This window comes from Ixodes scapularis, unplaced genomic scaffold (assembly GCF_016920785.2).
Source record: "Ixodes scapularis isolate PalLabHiFi unplaced genomic scaffold, ASM1692078v2 PGA_scaffold5__190_contigs__length_132052651, whole genome shotgun sequence".
NCBI classification, from domain to species: Eukaryota; Metazoa; Arthropoda; class Arachnida; order Ixodida; family Ixodidae; genus Ixodes; species Ixodes scapularis.
This window is the reverse complement of record NW_024609880.1, coordinates 85657197-85672266: the sequence shown is the minus strand read 5'-3', so window position 1 is coordinate 85672266 and position 15070 is coordinate 85657197. Positions and strand designations below refer to the sequence as shown.

The window sequence follows — 15070 nt, the reverse complement described above, 5'->3', positions numbered from 1 at the left end:
TTGATGATGGGTTCTCGCCGGAGCCAGTTGCTTTTACCAGGGGTCGCTGCCGAGGTAATTCCGGGCTCTGTTGGAGGTGGCCCAGGTTTTTCTCCGAGAAATTTCCCGCTTGGGTATCAGGGTTCGTCGCCTTGATAGTTTGGATCTCTGTAGAGGGCTGCGGGTCCGAGTTTGGGTGGAGCCGGCCTGCGTCTGCGGTTCACGGCCGAGGACTGCAGCTTTCTCAGGTCACCGTCGAATTCATCTGCCTCTGCGGTTCGCGGCCGAGGTAGGCAGCGTTCTCGGGGCACCGTCGAATCTGTCCCTCTGCTCGAGCCCCACTCTCTCGAGCTTCTCCTTTTTTTTCTTTTCTTTTTCTTCACTTTCCACCGCCTAGCCTGGCACCTCTTCTTTCCTCTTCTTCTTTTTTTTCACCGCGTAACGTGACACCGACTAGCTACCAGCAACCAAAAGCTTGCTTTGTCCTTCTCTTCATCCGTAGCACTGGTTCCAATGACTTCTTCGTTCATGGCATACGGGAGACATCATCATTACCGCCCTCGTTTAAACTTCTTTCCCGTCCATAGTAGATGGGATGTTAAATGGTGACTAAGTTATTTCAGGATGCCTGTGTACAAGTCGGGAAGGGGGCCGCGGTTAGAATTAAAGGTGGATGGGTTGCTACGAATACACCATGATTCCAGATATCCTCTAGGGTTCCACCGTTGTTCACGTGCCAGGGTCACAGCGTCCGCGGTGTCAAAAGTGTGAGCAATCTTCCAAAAATGATCCACCCATTCAGCTTCTGATCTTGTGGCATGTGTTGCCTTCTCCACGTCTCTTCTGCGTTCTTTGAGGCGGATACTCTGTTTTCGGTCGGTATATCCTATGTAACACATGTCACAGTCCTGACAGTCCACTTTAAATACAATACCACTTTGTGGCTCAGGAAGGGTGGGATTGTAATCGTGGATCCCGGCTCTTGGAACATTTTTGCTCTTTTGGGTTTGTTTAGCATCTTTGCACGGCGCAGGTGGTTCGCTGGGCACGCCCCGAGTGGCAAGGTCGCGCCTACTTCCATATGGTGGGCTACCCGTTCTCGCTGAAGGTGACGGGACTCCGCTACGAAGACACCGGAAAGTACGTCTGTGTCGTCACCTTCCGAGATGGCACCGGCCGGAACGCCACGGTGCGCCTTCAGGTCGTCGGTGAGTGCATTCTTCTATTTTTAGAGTTACCCATAATATCAGCCTATAGAGACGTTTGTAAGCGGCCGCACTCTAAAAACTAGTCTAGCCACTTTGGATGGAAAATGCTTGGTCCCCAGTCTGGTAACCATGGGACCGCCTTGGCAACGCTTCACTATCAGACGATCTATACCTGTCAGTAATAAGACGGCGGCAATCAGAGACAAACGTTATTAGATTAGCTCAGTTACGGAAGTGCTCATAGACGCTGCATGCCCGAGCAGTATCCCCTTCACTTACCACGACTCGACTCCCGTCGTTCGACGCGCCGGACGGCTGCTTTGTATTCTATGGGATTCGTACGTTTCAAAGCGCAGCGTCGAGATCAGGGGCGACGAAGCTGCGGCTCTTTGCGTGTTAAAGTGCGGCTCGCGGCTCCCTCCCCTGGCGCCCCCCCTTCCCCGCCTCCCTCTCGGTCACACGAGCACTTCTCTAAAAAGAGAAATGGAACCCGTTTTAAATCTGAAGACAGGTTGGGGTTTGGTAGTCTTGTGCTACTGCTACCTTACGTACAGTTTGACTGCTTTTGACTCGGATAGATTGAAAGTAGTTCGAGTTTTGTTTACTGCTATAAACAAAATTTGCCCCCCCCCCCCCCCCCCCCCCCGAGGCTCTTGGAGGTTTCGTGGCTTTGTTTGAGGCTCTTAGGCCAGGTTAGCCTGGCCACCCCTGATCTAGATGGTGCTTTTCTTTACTCTGTGGCAGAGCCATATATACTGAGAGAGTTTGGCCAATGGGTGGAACCCGTCGCCCGCTAAAACAAGCGGACTTTACGATCACACAAAATGGAAGATTTTGTTTTTGGCGACTGTACTTCCGCGCGCTAGTCCAAATGCGCGGTTAGTAGTTGTTTTATAAACAGAATTTCTGGTGCTCTGACATTTTGTTATACCTGCAATTGGTCACTATATTCAAGCAGTGGCCATCTTTTATTAATCTTTTCAGCTAAGCTTTATTTCTTTTCGTTTTAAACAAAATTAAACTTTCTCAACCAAAAATTAATATGGTGATTGAGCGCAAGGGTTTTACTAAGATATTGAGGTGGGCTAGTTGGATATGCATGATATTAAAAATTAAATAGCGCAAAACTAGCCCACCTCAATATCTGATAGCGCTTGTCCTGTCTACATGTTCTGTCCCTGGTCCCTTGTCTAACCTTTGCGCTATTTAATTTTTAATATCGTGCAAGGGTTAGCAGCGCCTCTCCTAGATGGCGTTCCTCACAGCACTGAATTTTAGCGGTGGTCATTTTTGGGACCCAATATTCAAAGTATTCAAAACTCACTTTTCGCAAAGGAGAAATAAGTTCAAGGTCATATAATTTTAAGAGATCGTAGCAGATAAGGAAGTTTGAGCTTCTGACTACGTGTGCTGCGCGAAAAGCACTTATATTAGCGATAAACACTTTTATTACAATGGTGTGTCACAGCATACCTTGCGTGCCTAATCCAGTGTGGGTTCGAAATTCGATCAACCAAAATGGCGGGAGCGTATCTTCAAAAGATCGCCAAACACTCCCAGTATAAAGGGATCTGCTCTATGGATCACACAGTTCGTAAACAAAAATCTAGCTAGAGCTTCGAACCCTCCCCCCATTCCCTCCGCGGGAGTTTTACTACCGAGGTACCCTTCCGCGGGAGTTCCACAACTGAGTTAATCTGGTAACATTGTCAGAGACCATGCTTACAAACATATATAGTAAGATACGAGTTGGGAATGCGTCAGAGGCTCCTCGCGTATCCTCATCCCTGCTAGCCACAGTTCCTCCGGAATGAGTAAATAGTCCACTGCAGAGACCCACGTCGCGCTGACGTGGGTCTCTGCAGCTGGATAGGATACTGCCATTCCTGGTTGTTTGCCGGAGCGATTTGACATCCTGGCTGGTAACTGGTGGTGTTTTTTTAACACATTCTTAACTTGTATTCGCCTTTCAAATAATAATATAATTGTTTATCCTAGCTCTCAAAGGCTGAACGTGATGACACTAGTTTTTGGTACGTAACTTATTACAGTTCTTCAGGACCATAATCTTGTTCGATCAAATTTACACGTGCAATACTATGTCAACCCAGGTCCTAGTGAATGTTTTAGAAATGTTACGGCAGATCATACCTAAACTATTTTTAATTCGCTTTATTATGCGTCACCGACGTTAAGTTCAGTCGCGAGGAACATACATCTACATACATACTGTGGTACCAATATTCTTCTTTTTGTTGGTCAAGGAGTATTTTCCCGATGAAACTTTTGCACACATAATAAGTTTGCACAAACATTTTACTAAGTGCGATAATCATAATTTAAATCGTCATACACAGATTAATTTTATCCAGTCTTTTCGTTGTATGTCTGACTAAAAACTTTTCAAAGTAGCAATTGTACGTCTCGATAATAAAATTAGATATGTATGGGTTTGAATGGTGTATTATAGATTGGTCACTAACAAAGGTGATGTATACCACACGCCACAAGCCGAGTTCATCTTCCCAGACAAAAAGGAAAAATGTAGATTATAATTGCACACTTCTAAAGAAACAAAGGGCGTGGCTATTAAAGCTTTGTAGCCCGTAAAATTCTGCCATTATCCTATACGAACGCAAAAAAAGATACAAATAATTAAAAACCCTCCGCGTTTTTCTGAAAAGTCAGTGACTACTAGAAGCGCGCGACAAGACAGTGGCGCCATGCAGCGGCTCCCAGCAAAATACTATTGCGTAGAGATCCTGTCCATTGGCCGACCTAAGCTTCTAATGAATGTCAGCTTACCTGAGCACAGCACTATACAGGACGTTTAGAGTTTCAGTTTGCGTTAACATATTTTGCATAAGACCTTTAAACTGAGCACACAGATCCCCCCGCATGCTCTCACAGAAACCGCCGCGATCATCTCAATAGCAGTACGTGTAGTCTACTTGAGCCTCCAGCGAGCGGAGAGCCATCTAATTATACGAGGAGCAAAATATACTTCTCGTGTAGATTTTATCAATTACCGGCACTAGTGAATATTGCCGCATGCAAATAGCTGAGTCAGCGGCGTGCTCGACTTACACGCTGTTGGCTGGGGTTTGATCCCCGCCAGCGCTTGTCCTTCTTTATATTTAGTTTCTTTGCCAAGACTAGAATTTTCCACATGACTCGAGATTCTTGTTTTTTTGTTCGAGCTCGGAAACTTCTAGATACCCACGCGCTTAGAAAAAGGAGCTTCGCATGGCTGATTGAGTCAATCGCCCTTCCGGCGCCGACAAAATAGGTCTGTCATTTTATGTTTCTCAGCACAAGTTCGCGGCATTAAACGTTGATCTTAGGCTTTATTGATAAAGTTTATGTTCTATCCGCGACAATATTGTTCTATAGTAATTTCCGCACCGCCAAACACAAAAGCGCTTCGTAAAAACCAATGTCAGAGACAAACAAAAAAATATAAAAATATAAAAAGAAGAGTGACGGTGTGTTGCTGTCGTTGGCGCTTAAGGTTAAACGGCATGTCGGCGATTTAGCGAGCGACGAGACGAGCGCCGGGACAGCGACGTGAGTCAGCGATGAGTGACGGAGATTTCTCACTGTCGCTTGTCGCGTCGCTCGTCGCGTCGCTCGCTTTTTAGATTTTTAGAAAACGTCGCTCATCGCCTTGGGCGCTTGCTCCCGTCGCTTTCGTACGGTTTGCCTCGTCGCGCAACTACCCGAGCGACGGCGAAGCCTGTCGCTGTCGCTTCTCTCGTCTCTTGCCAAATCGCTTACATGCGGGTTATATCTTACATTTTCGGGGGACACCTTTGAACCCGAGCTCTGAGCAACCGCTGCCGGGTCAATTTACGTGAGGACGCATACAGAGCAACGCTGGAAATAAAATGAAGTTTTGGATATCAAGGTTTCAGACCTTCACTCCGGGCGTGAGACATACAAAACTCGAGCGCGCGAAGATGCAGACGCGGCCAAGGCGCTGTGGGCACCTTAAGAGAGGCCGAAGCGGGCAGGGCTTCACTATGCGAACTAACGTGGACGCTGTCGTTGGGGGCACTTTCGACCAGCTCCCGAAATGGATCGGCGCGCCCCCTTTAGGTGTCGAGCGCTCCTTGTAGGCCGAATTCATGTTTTTGAATGATCCTTCACATTTATCACTGACAGCTTAAGATACAAAGAGCTTAGCATACCCAGCTTTCTGAGACACGCTGTTTTATTTCCCGATTCTTACGACCCGTGGCGTATCAACCTTGAGCAAGATAGAGTGCCTTCATACACACGCGCGCTTTTGCTTGAGTGGTGACTCCAGCCATTTTTCCGCCCAATCGTTGTTTTTACGCATTTTGAAGCGCGCGCAATCTGGTGTCACTCAGCTGGAGCGCGTAGCTTTGGCAAATGCATGGACGCCATTTTACCCCCTAAGTCACGCACCGAGTGCGCGAGAGCGTCACGCGTTTGCTGGCACATCCAAGGCGACAAGGGATGTCTTCACCCTCAGACAGACAGACATGTAAGAAACCTTGTACAAGATAAACGGAGAATTCGAAGCTCGCGACCGCCATCTGAACCTCCTGTCCTGTGCATCTCTCCGGCCTCCTACCCTTTTCACCGTTTGCGTCTGGCCAAATACTTTACTAGGGGAATACATTCTAATCCGATCACTTGCATTAGACAGAACGGCTACAGCGCCGAATCCAGCCCTGACGAAGGAGAGGTCCGTGCGGAGTCTTCTTTTTTTTGGCAAAAAAGCTATTATCATCATCCGTCGCAGACATTTAACGACTGCGCGCTATGCTACAACGGCGTTCGATGCGCCCGTGCAAGTCAGTGTCTCGAGGTGTGAAACAACGTCCAATGTGTTGGGTGGTGTTTTCGTTTGATACTTTTTTGAAACGATGCACGCGATATACCCAGAGTTTCGGCAAACATTAGTTCAGTTTAGGTGTCTGAAATTGGATTTTATAAACACAAAATCTCTCCCATGATGTGTATTTTGCCGTTTTGCGTTCAAGGGACAATCTGTTATTTTCTGTATTGCGTATATTATTTCAGTGATATGCGCCACTAGTATGGTGTAGTTTTAAAATTTCTATCCTTTAAACGAGGAAACACTATTGTTTTTGTTTTTTTTAAAGCGCAACCGGCTGTTGGTCAGCAAAGCCTTTTATCTTTAGTCCTTAGTTTTTAGTCTTTATTTATTCGGCTCTGGAGAGCCGCGGCACCGCGGAAAGGCAGCAGCCCGTACCATAAAGGCCCGCGGTGCCGCGTTCAGTGAACATGATAATGGGATGAGTATATACATGCATGATGACGACGACATGGATTGTTGGTATTGGGGAGGATGGCAGTCCGATTCGCAGAAGTCTAGATTTCGTGGAGGTGGGTTGGGTGGGTCAGCAGCGAACCATGGGGATCTGGCTCGCCCTTCGATCGGTGCATGAAGGAGCCCCAGGAACATGGTGGTGCTGTTGCTCACTGGGGTCCACTGGGGTCGAAGCCTCTGGCTCCAAGCAGGTAGCCCATTCAAAGTAGAAGCTGCCGCTTTTGAGGAACCAGGGCTCAGATTGAGGCACCGCCGTCGCCCGGTGTGTCATCCTCTCAACGTCGTCGTCGTTGTGTCCTTTATCTATACGCGTATATATGTATAAATTAAATATAATAGATAAAAAGGCACACAATCGAACGGCCAGCGGCGCGCCGTTCTAGTTACATTTCTAGTTATTTCTAGTTATACATGCCTAAAAGAATTGTGTTCAGTTTATGTCTGTAACCGAGCTAAAACTTTACGTACACAGGCAAATTCATAGCAAAATATGTACAATGCAAGTGTTTCTGACCCTACATAACAATTGCTTATATTTGAAATCCAGTGCACAAATTTTGATTGTAAACATCTAAATATTATATAGTCATATTATAACCGCCCTGTTCTTAGTCAATACGCTGTTACAAACGCATCGTACAAATCTTTTTTTCTATAGGCCTATGTAAAGGTAGCTTGGCCGCAAGCTTCTTGGTGCAGGGCAGTGTGCTAACTTTACAGGGGCAAAAAGCGGGCCGATTTTGAAAGTCTCGAGGAATATAAGGTATTAATTAAAATACCGAAATTTTAACTGCGATGTGTGCTGTGAGTTTGCAGCTGTAATATTCTTCGGGAAATTTGCGATTCTTCATTTCAGTGAGAACAAAATTTAAAATTTTGTCGAAGTGGCCCATAGGACCCAGTGCAACATTATTATATCGGGCCCAAGGTAAAAACGTATACAATTCTGAGGTTCACATAGTTATTAAATAAGAGTGTATTAGTGTCCTCTATAGACATCCCGGAGAACTTAAGGATTTCCGCAGTAGTTTGACTGAAATTATACTATTACTTCGTTTTGCTGAGAATAGCCAAGAGAGGGCGCAAGGAGACCGTGTCCAAGAATGCTGGGGGTGGTTTTATCCAAGCCTCTTGCTCTCTGCGGTTTTCTTCGGTATTATTATCGGGTAATATTGCACTCTCATTAGATACGGAGCAATGTTAAGGTTCTGCTTGGAAGCCGTCGCATCTTGCGCTCCTTACGCTCTCAGTGTCTACAGTTAACTTTTTTTTTGTGAAGGCTTGCAGCAACTCGGCTTAGGCATAATCCTGAATCCCCTTGCCTCACAGCACCGATAATTATTCTCTAGGTGCGCAGCGCGACCAACCGAACTTAAAAAAGTAGGAATAGTAAGGTAACAAACTATACAAACTCCGAAAAAAGTTTATTTCAAAATCAAAGAAAGCCTAAATGCAGTTAACCCTGCATTAACGTCGCTTTTCTGGTTGCAGGATTATTAATGATGCAATTTAACGAAGGAAAACCCGCATTTCAAACAGAGTTTCGGAATCTCACTCAGAACCCGTCTCCCAAAAAAATATCCTCGAACCGGCTAAACCTCGTCCAATCACAAGCGCCCCTTTCATCTTTCGGATTTATTTCCTCGCCCCTCGGTCTTTCTTTATCGCTTTACTTCGTTTCGTCCTTTAAATCCACCACCTAAGCTCCGAGCGCGGAAGACGAATGACCCCCACCCTTTGAACAGTTCAAAAGTGCAGAGACGGAGGGACCTCATGCTTGATCAGTTCTTCTCGGCTCTTGACATCTCTGTCCCGCCCAGCGCGAGTCAGGAGTGGCGCAAGCCCGCGCCTCTTTATAAAGCTCCAAAAAGACATTAATCACCTCACGCGTGTACCCGAAAAGACTTTGGTATCAAGAAGCATCTCCATAGGCCATCTTTATAAAAACCGCCTTTGAAAATTAAGAACGATAATGCATTTAAACTGTAGCTACACTTCATTTCGCACCCAGTACAATCGCGGCCGAAGCTTCAAATTGACGAGACCATTCAATCAAGCAGTGCCAAAAAAATTGCTTCGTCACGAAATCCGTCATGCTCGTACGTTTACTATTGACATGATACATAGCAAAATCACACGATCACTGCGTAATCACTGCACGTGATTCGTTTAGCCGGTGACAGCGAAAACGTGTAGACGATGAGCGCCATCACAGTGCACGTATGATAATGCTACACATGCTCTATCAGAAAATATAAGTTTCTGCTCGGAAATAGTGTGAAAGAGGGTATATTACAATATCATTTAATAACATTAACAATACCCTAGGTAGACAAGGTATGCGGGTGCACCACGTTCCCTTGGGCTTGTTAGAAATTGTTCTTCACATGTCGCAATGTTTTTATTGGCAGTTGAAAAGTTGTACAAAAAATTACTTTTTTTTTCTGCGCGAGGGGTTGTGGAGGCGAGCAACGTTCGGTGAACGCATGTGTATCCTCTCAGATGATGGATGACTCCTCGACGCCCCGATCGTATCGCTCATAATAAGTGACTGATGAATAGGGGGCGATAAATATACATCTCAAATAATTCCTGGCTGTTGCGTAAGTAGCGTACGAAATCGCGTTAGGGAACTCCGAAGTATTCTTTATTAGCTTAGAAAGTCACCTCATCAATGTTTAGATTGCTTCGCAGTGATAGAGCGTGTCCGCTAGTAGTTTCAGATAAAGAGAAACATGCGGCGTAATAAATTAAGAAAATAGGTTTGTGAGAACGTAATTTCCTGGGTAATGTAATCCTGATAACTTGTTATTCCCGCATTTTTACGATTAAAATATAAAATTAGAGAACAATATTAAACGATCCCGCATTCAAGATTTCTTCTCATATGGGCTTTAAAGCTCAATAACCGGATTTGTCGCTTGACGATTTCAATGTAATATTTTATTTTTTCCTGAAGATTGTATGATTCGAAACTGTATCAAACCTCTCTGGGCATAAAATTATCGAAAATTATTTGGAAGATTTTTTTTTATAGAAATTTGTCTGTACCGCCCAAGTTCCCGAACCCAGCTAATATAAACTTCACAATCTCTTAGCGTCTTTCATATTATTCATTTATGCAGTTCTGCTCCTAGCACACAGTAAATTTTAGACCAACCTAGAATAAGAAAGAAAAACATAACACAGAGAATTTACCTTTTATTACCGGGGTCTGACCGAACCTAAATTAAAAGGTTCAAATGTACATATTAGTCATGATTACTGCAGAGCTACACTTAACAAGTGGTCTAACATGTGGCAACATGGCGAAGAGTTCAAAGCCCAGGGCCACAATGTGACCCTGGACTACGACTGCCTTAAGGTGGACCACGCGGTTTGTATTTGGGACGAAGTTAACTCGTGCCCAAAACAGGTTCACCCTACCAATCTCCTTCCGAAACAAGTTCGCCAATTTCACTCTGCTCAGGCATCTTCTTGAAACGAGTTTAAATCGCTTCGGATAAGTGTGCTGAATGGAGGAAGTATTGCTAACAAATCCCAACAACTGGAAGAAGTTCTCCTGATCTACGACCACCACCTACACTGTTAGCAAAAATAACACGCCCAGACGTGTAAACCGTTGTCCCATAGCGGACACGTCGAAACGTGTTCGTTTTACACGAGGCCATCTGTGTTTTTCGTCTACACATGAGGTGCTGTGTAAACTTAACACTCTACACCGTGTCTGCCTTCCGCAAAACCGCTTCGAGCGTGTTCCTTGAGAAACATGGCGGCCAGCGGCCGAGAACAGGCGAGAGACGAGCCCAGCGAGCCGCGCACCTTTCAGCCGAATTGAAAGCACACAGGGCGCGTTAGTTCTCGTTCGATGTCTTTTATACACAGTAAAGTCTCCAAGCGGCGGACGTAGCTACTTGCAAAGGGACGTACGTGCGTTGTCGGCGGTCGGCGGCGTCAGCAGCTTCAACAAGCCGCTAGAAAAAAAAAAAAAAAACGAATGCCGAACTCACATAGATAAATAACTTGAGCAAACTATTTAGAATCGGGCGGTAACTTGCGCCACCTATCGAGATATTTAGCAGCCTGTTTCTAAAAAAAAGACGCGTCTGTTAACACTGCGAACGACCACGACTACGACTACACAGCAACCCTACATACAACGCAGGCAACACAGCACACAGCTACACAGCACCGGCATGTAGACAAACACAACAACCGACACTACGCCCCGCACTTCCTACTCGAAATCCATTTCTCCCCGCGGCGCATATAAGCTTGACATGTGCGGGTGAGCTCTTTGGTCGCTGACCATTACAGATTTATAGAATAATACACAAAACACGGCGCAATGAACAGCCGAGTGTTAGAACTGTTTGCATTTAAAAAGTATGGAGGCAAAATCTATAATGTTAGTCCGTTGCAATAAATAACGATATGTTAACAATAAATCTTAAACCGGTCATGAAAAAATTCAAATTTTTCTTATTTTCTTGCTTGACCAGTGTTATGAGCAGTCCGACTAGCTTGAATCAGATAGGAAAACAAATTATTGGGATTTCGTCATTACGTATACAATAATAAATGAAAATGATCCTTGCGCAAAGCATTTTTTATATATTTTTGTGAAGGACATCCGGACATCCTCCCAACACTTCACTTCCGCTAGTTGCAGCAGTTGCAGTACGGGAGCAGACGCCTTCACTTTTGGGGCGTTTTGATGCAGTTTGTTGTCGTATGTCGTGTCGGTGTCGAGAAGAGCGGTGGGGCTTGGGAGTTTGTGACCGGTGTTATTCGTGAACACTGGTGTGGGGCGCTGATGCGTCTTTTTTTATACTGCCACCACCCCGAACTTTGAAGATACACGGGCCCGTAGCAGTGCATTATGCTGAATCGCGAGCTCCTTCTCTGTTGACGTCGCTTTCCTGGTACCACTCGTGGATACTGCAAGCGTTTAAACAGTGTGCACCGTCTCGCCTACATCCCCGGTGACGTACTCGACCTGTTGAAACTTATTGCTTCCGTCATTTTAGAGTACGCAAGGCAGTTATCTCGTTGGTCTGGTTTCGGTTATAAAAGCAAGGCAAAACGCTCGTAGTTCCCGCCCTCAGTACACGTTGGACATCTTCCACACTTTGACGCCGGATAACTGAATGAACGAGGATTTACATTCACTTCCGAGGTTAAGCTCGCCGCTTCCTCACCCTTGAGCAGCAGGATGAGCTGGCGACAAGCCGCGGATGGAAGGCTTGAGCATCAACAGCCCAAGCGCACTCGGTGCCGATGCGGGCGACGCGGGTTTCTGTCAACGGGGAGGCCAGCACAAACCGTGACCGTTCCAGCTCTTCGTCATGACACGGTGTTGCAGAGAGCAGGGTAAAATACAGCTACACGGATCAGCGAAGCAAACGACTGCTATCTTAAATCTTGGCTTGTGATTGCGCCTTTGTAGTAGATCATCTTATTCGTTTTGCTGGAGAGACGCAAACAACGGGCATAACAAAATCGCTTGCATATTCCGCATATCTCACAAAAGCATTTACCCTGTCACCTTGCGAAAAGCGCGAAACACGGAGTCCGCACCGCCCTAACCTTCCCGTTTTTACCTGCTTTAGAGCAGTTTGTACCTGCTAGTAGATATGCCTACTGAAACTGAAACAAGGCAGTGCCAGAGAGAAAGAGACAAAGTTGGGAAAGCTTGCTCGCTCTCCAATTTCTCAACTCTCAAGTGATTGTACCATAATAAATGCACCAACACGTCTTCCAAAATAAAGGAAAAGCACTACGTTCACAACATAAAAAATGGTCTCAGTACATGCATCTGTGGGCAGGTAGGAAACCTTGCCCTAATTCATACACGCCGCATGATTGGCGCAACAAACTTGTTGCAGGACCGAATCATCTACTCGAGCGGTGTGCGTCGCTATGCAAACGCAGTCCAACACGAAGCATAAAAAACGGCAGATTTAAGAAAACAATCCGGAGTCCATTATTCAATTAAAACAACGTAATTTTATTGAAAACGCCCGCTGCTTCTTACTTACGGTATGTGTCGGGATACTTCCACAGTTTGAAACGGAACGAAGGAAGATTTACTTTTAAAAACGCTCGCTGCGTCCTCCCGGACCAGCTGGACCGGATCAGCTGACGACGACGGGACTGTACCTGTTGAACCTCCACCACGCAACAAACAATTTGCGCTCCGTGTTAAAAGCGTGGTTCAAACAGACCCGGAATACAAAGCACCGCACCACACACGACGAATGTTTCAGCTCTTTTTCGCATCGCAGGGTTGCACCAAACATAACGAGATCGCCGAAGTCAACGCCGCGCTGTCGTGAACCTTGGCTTGTGGTTGCGAACTCGTGGACCCTGTGACTCCCTTCGCTTTCAAAGCACACACGACGATTACGAATGCTACTTTCCGTCTTCCAGGAACATCACAGGGGCACTTCTCCGGTCACGTCTTCACTATGTGCTCGCAAACTCCGAAGCTCTATGCGAAGCTTCTCGCGTCCCGTCAAACCAAAACAGTAGCGGCGCCATGCGTACTTGACAGAGTTTCTCCGGTCAAACAAAAACAACGAAAGCCAACAGGCTCTTCCTTCCAGCGTACATCGGCGCTTGCGCCGTGGCCAGATCGTTTGCAGTTGAAGGTTGAAGCAAAAACGAAACCAACTCCAATGTCACGTGTTCACATCGAGGACACGCTTTTTATATCCATTTTAACTGTTTGGAACGAATAATTAGACCCATGACTTTATTTGTGGTGTGTAAGAAACTATTATTAAGACCTCTAAACTAAATACAAACATGGGCGACATGAGGGAAGCCGCATTGCCATCGACCAGAAAATGGCGGCGAGCACGGTAAGCGCTGGTTTCGCCAACGTCCTGCGACATGGCGCAATTGCTTTTGCTGCATATCTGTCTCCGAGACATGTTTCTTTCCGCGGCAGTTGTCTCCACAGTCCATTCTAAGTGTGTCCCCAAGCATTCCGGTGCTTCGATAGCCGGCAATGCCGCGGTCGTTGCCGGGGGCGATGCGTGTTATCGAGGTCGGCTACACGGTTATGCGTGTATGACCGAACCAAAACACGTTTTTTACAACCTCGCATGATTTCTGAACGAATTATCCGTTACTCATCGTGTAAATTTATGGTAATTTGTGTAAATAGCGTGTTTTTCTCCCCAAATATTCGCCAAATACACGGGACCTGCTAACAGTGTACTGGCGGTTACAGAGACATGGCTGTGACCAAGTATTACTGATTCCGAAATTATACCCCCTCACATAAAATAGCAAGACGGGATCGTGAAGGGCGAGGTGGTGGTGTAGTAATAATAGCAAAGAAAGAAGTTGATATCATTAAGCTTGAAAAAATTCTGGAACACCAAAGCATTTGGTGCGAAATCCGTTATCTCAATATTTTTACTTCATTTGGCGTCCTTTACAGAAATCTTAATAGTCCTATATCATATATTAAATTGATGGCGATGCTCACTGGCGCACATATGGTAACCTACCTGATATTGACTGGAATACGTTAGCTATCTCGGGGTTTCATAACGTCGAGAGCGCACGCCTTCTTCTTGGTTCTCTCTTTTTTCACGATCTTAACCAGATTGTTACTGTTCCCACTCGAGTCACAGTGACAACTCAGTCAATACTAGACCTTATTTTTATCAAAGATTGTTCTGGCAACTGTACAGCGTCTGCCGCAAATGGAATCGCCGATCACAAACTTGTTAATCTAAGTCTGATTATTCAGAAAACAAAACCAGATTTTTGTTAATTAAGAGTTTCATCGATTTTTCAGCTGCAGACGATGAATCAGTTTTTGATTGTTTACATTTTTGTTTTACGATTTTTGAGCGTAATGATGACGTCTCTTTTCTATGGGACACGTTCAAAAGCCTCGTCATGTCCTGCATCAAAAAGTTTGCTCCGATCCGTCGTAAAACAATGAGAAGACAATCCATCGATCAACCGTGAGATAATTCATCATAAGAGGTGTGTTAAACGCAAACGAAAGGCAAACATTAAAAATAGCTCTGAGCTAAACGTCCTCAATGACGAATTACTCAGTAAAATACGCATCGCACGTCATAAATTTTATGAGCATATTCTTACTTCTTTTCTAATAGAATCACCTCACACGTTTTGGCGCTTTCTATCTGATACTAGTGAAGGAGTCGAACAACTAAGAATTAATGGTGTTGAGTAAACTAACGGTTAATAAATTGAAAATTAGTTCAATGCCACTTTTCACAGAGCTTTTACTGCACCCGATTCCTTTTTTATTGTGAATGATAATGATGTCTCTCCATTCGCTTCTGTTAAAATGCCAGATGTGGTGCTCAGTCGTGAGGGCATATTTTCACTTTTGTTGAATATCGATGTAATGAAATCATCCGGTGCTGATGCCATACCTAATTATTTTCTTCATCGCTACTCGGAAATATTTTCCGAGTACCTTTACGTGCTTTTTAGCGCCTCACTTAATGCGTGTTCCTTGCCGGCAGCTTGGTTAACGGCTAGAGTAGTTTTCGTATTTAAATCA

At 45.3% G+C, this 15070-nt stretch overlaps 1 protein-coding gene across 1 annotated transcript in view; it reads left to right on the top strand.

Moving 5' to 3' along the window:
- Nucleotides 1-1045: 1045 nt before the first annotated feature.
- The window catches only part of LOC115328002 (hemicentin-2), a 60718-nt gene continuing 46693 nt past the window's right edge, over nt 1046-15070 (top strand). The window contains exon 1 of the mRNA XM_040498483.1: nt 1046-1187. Coding sequence (XP_040354417.1) covers nt 1061-1187 — 127 coding nt within the window. The 5' untranslated portion in view covers nt 1046-1060. The remainder of the gene's footprint in view (nt 1188-15070) is intronic.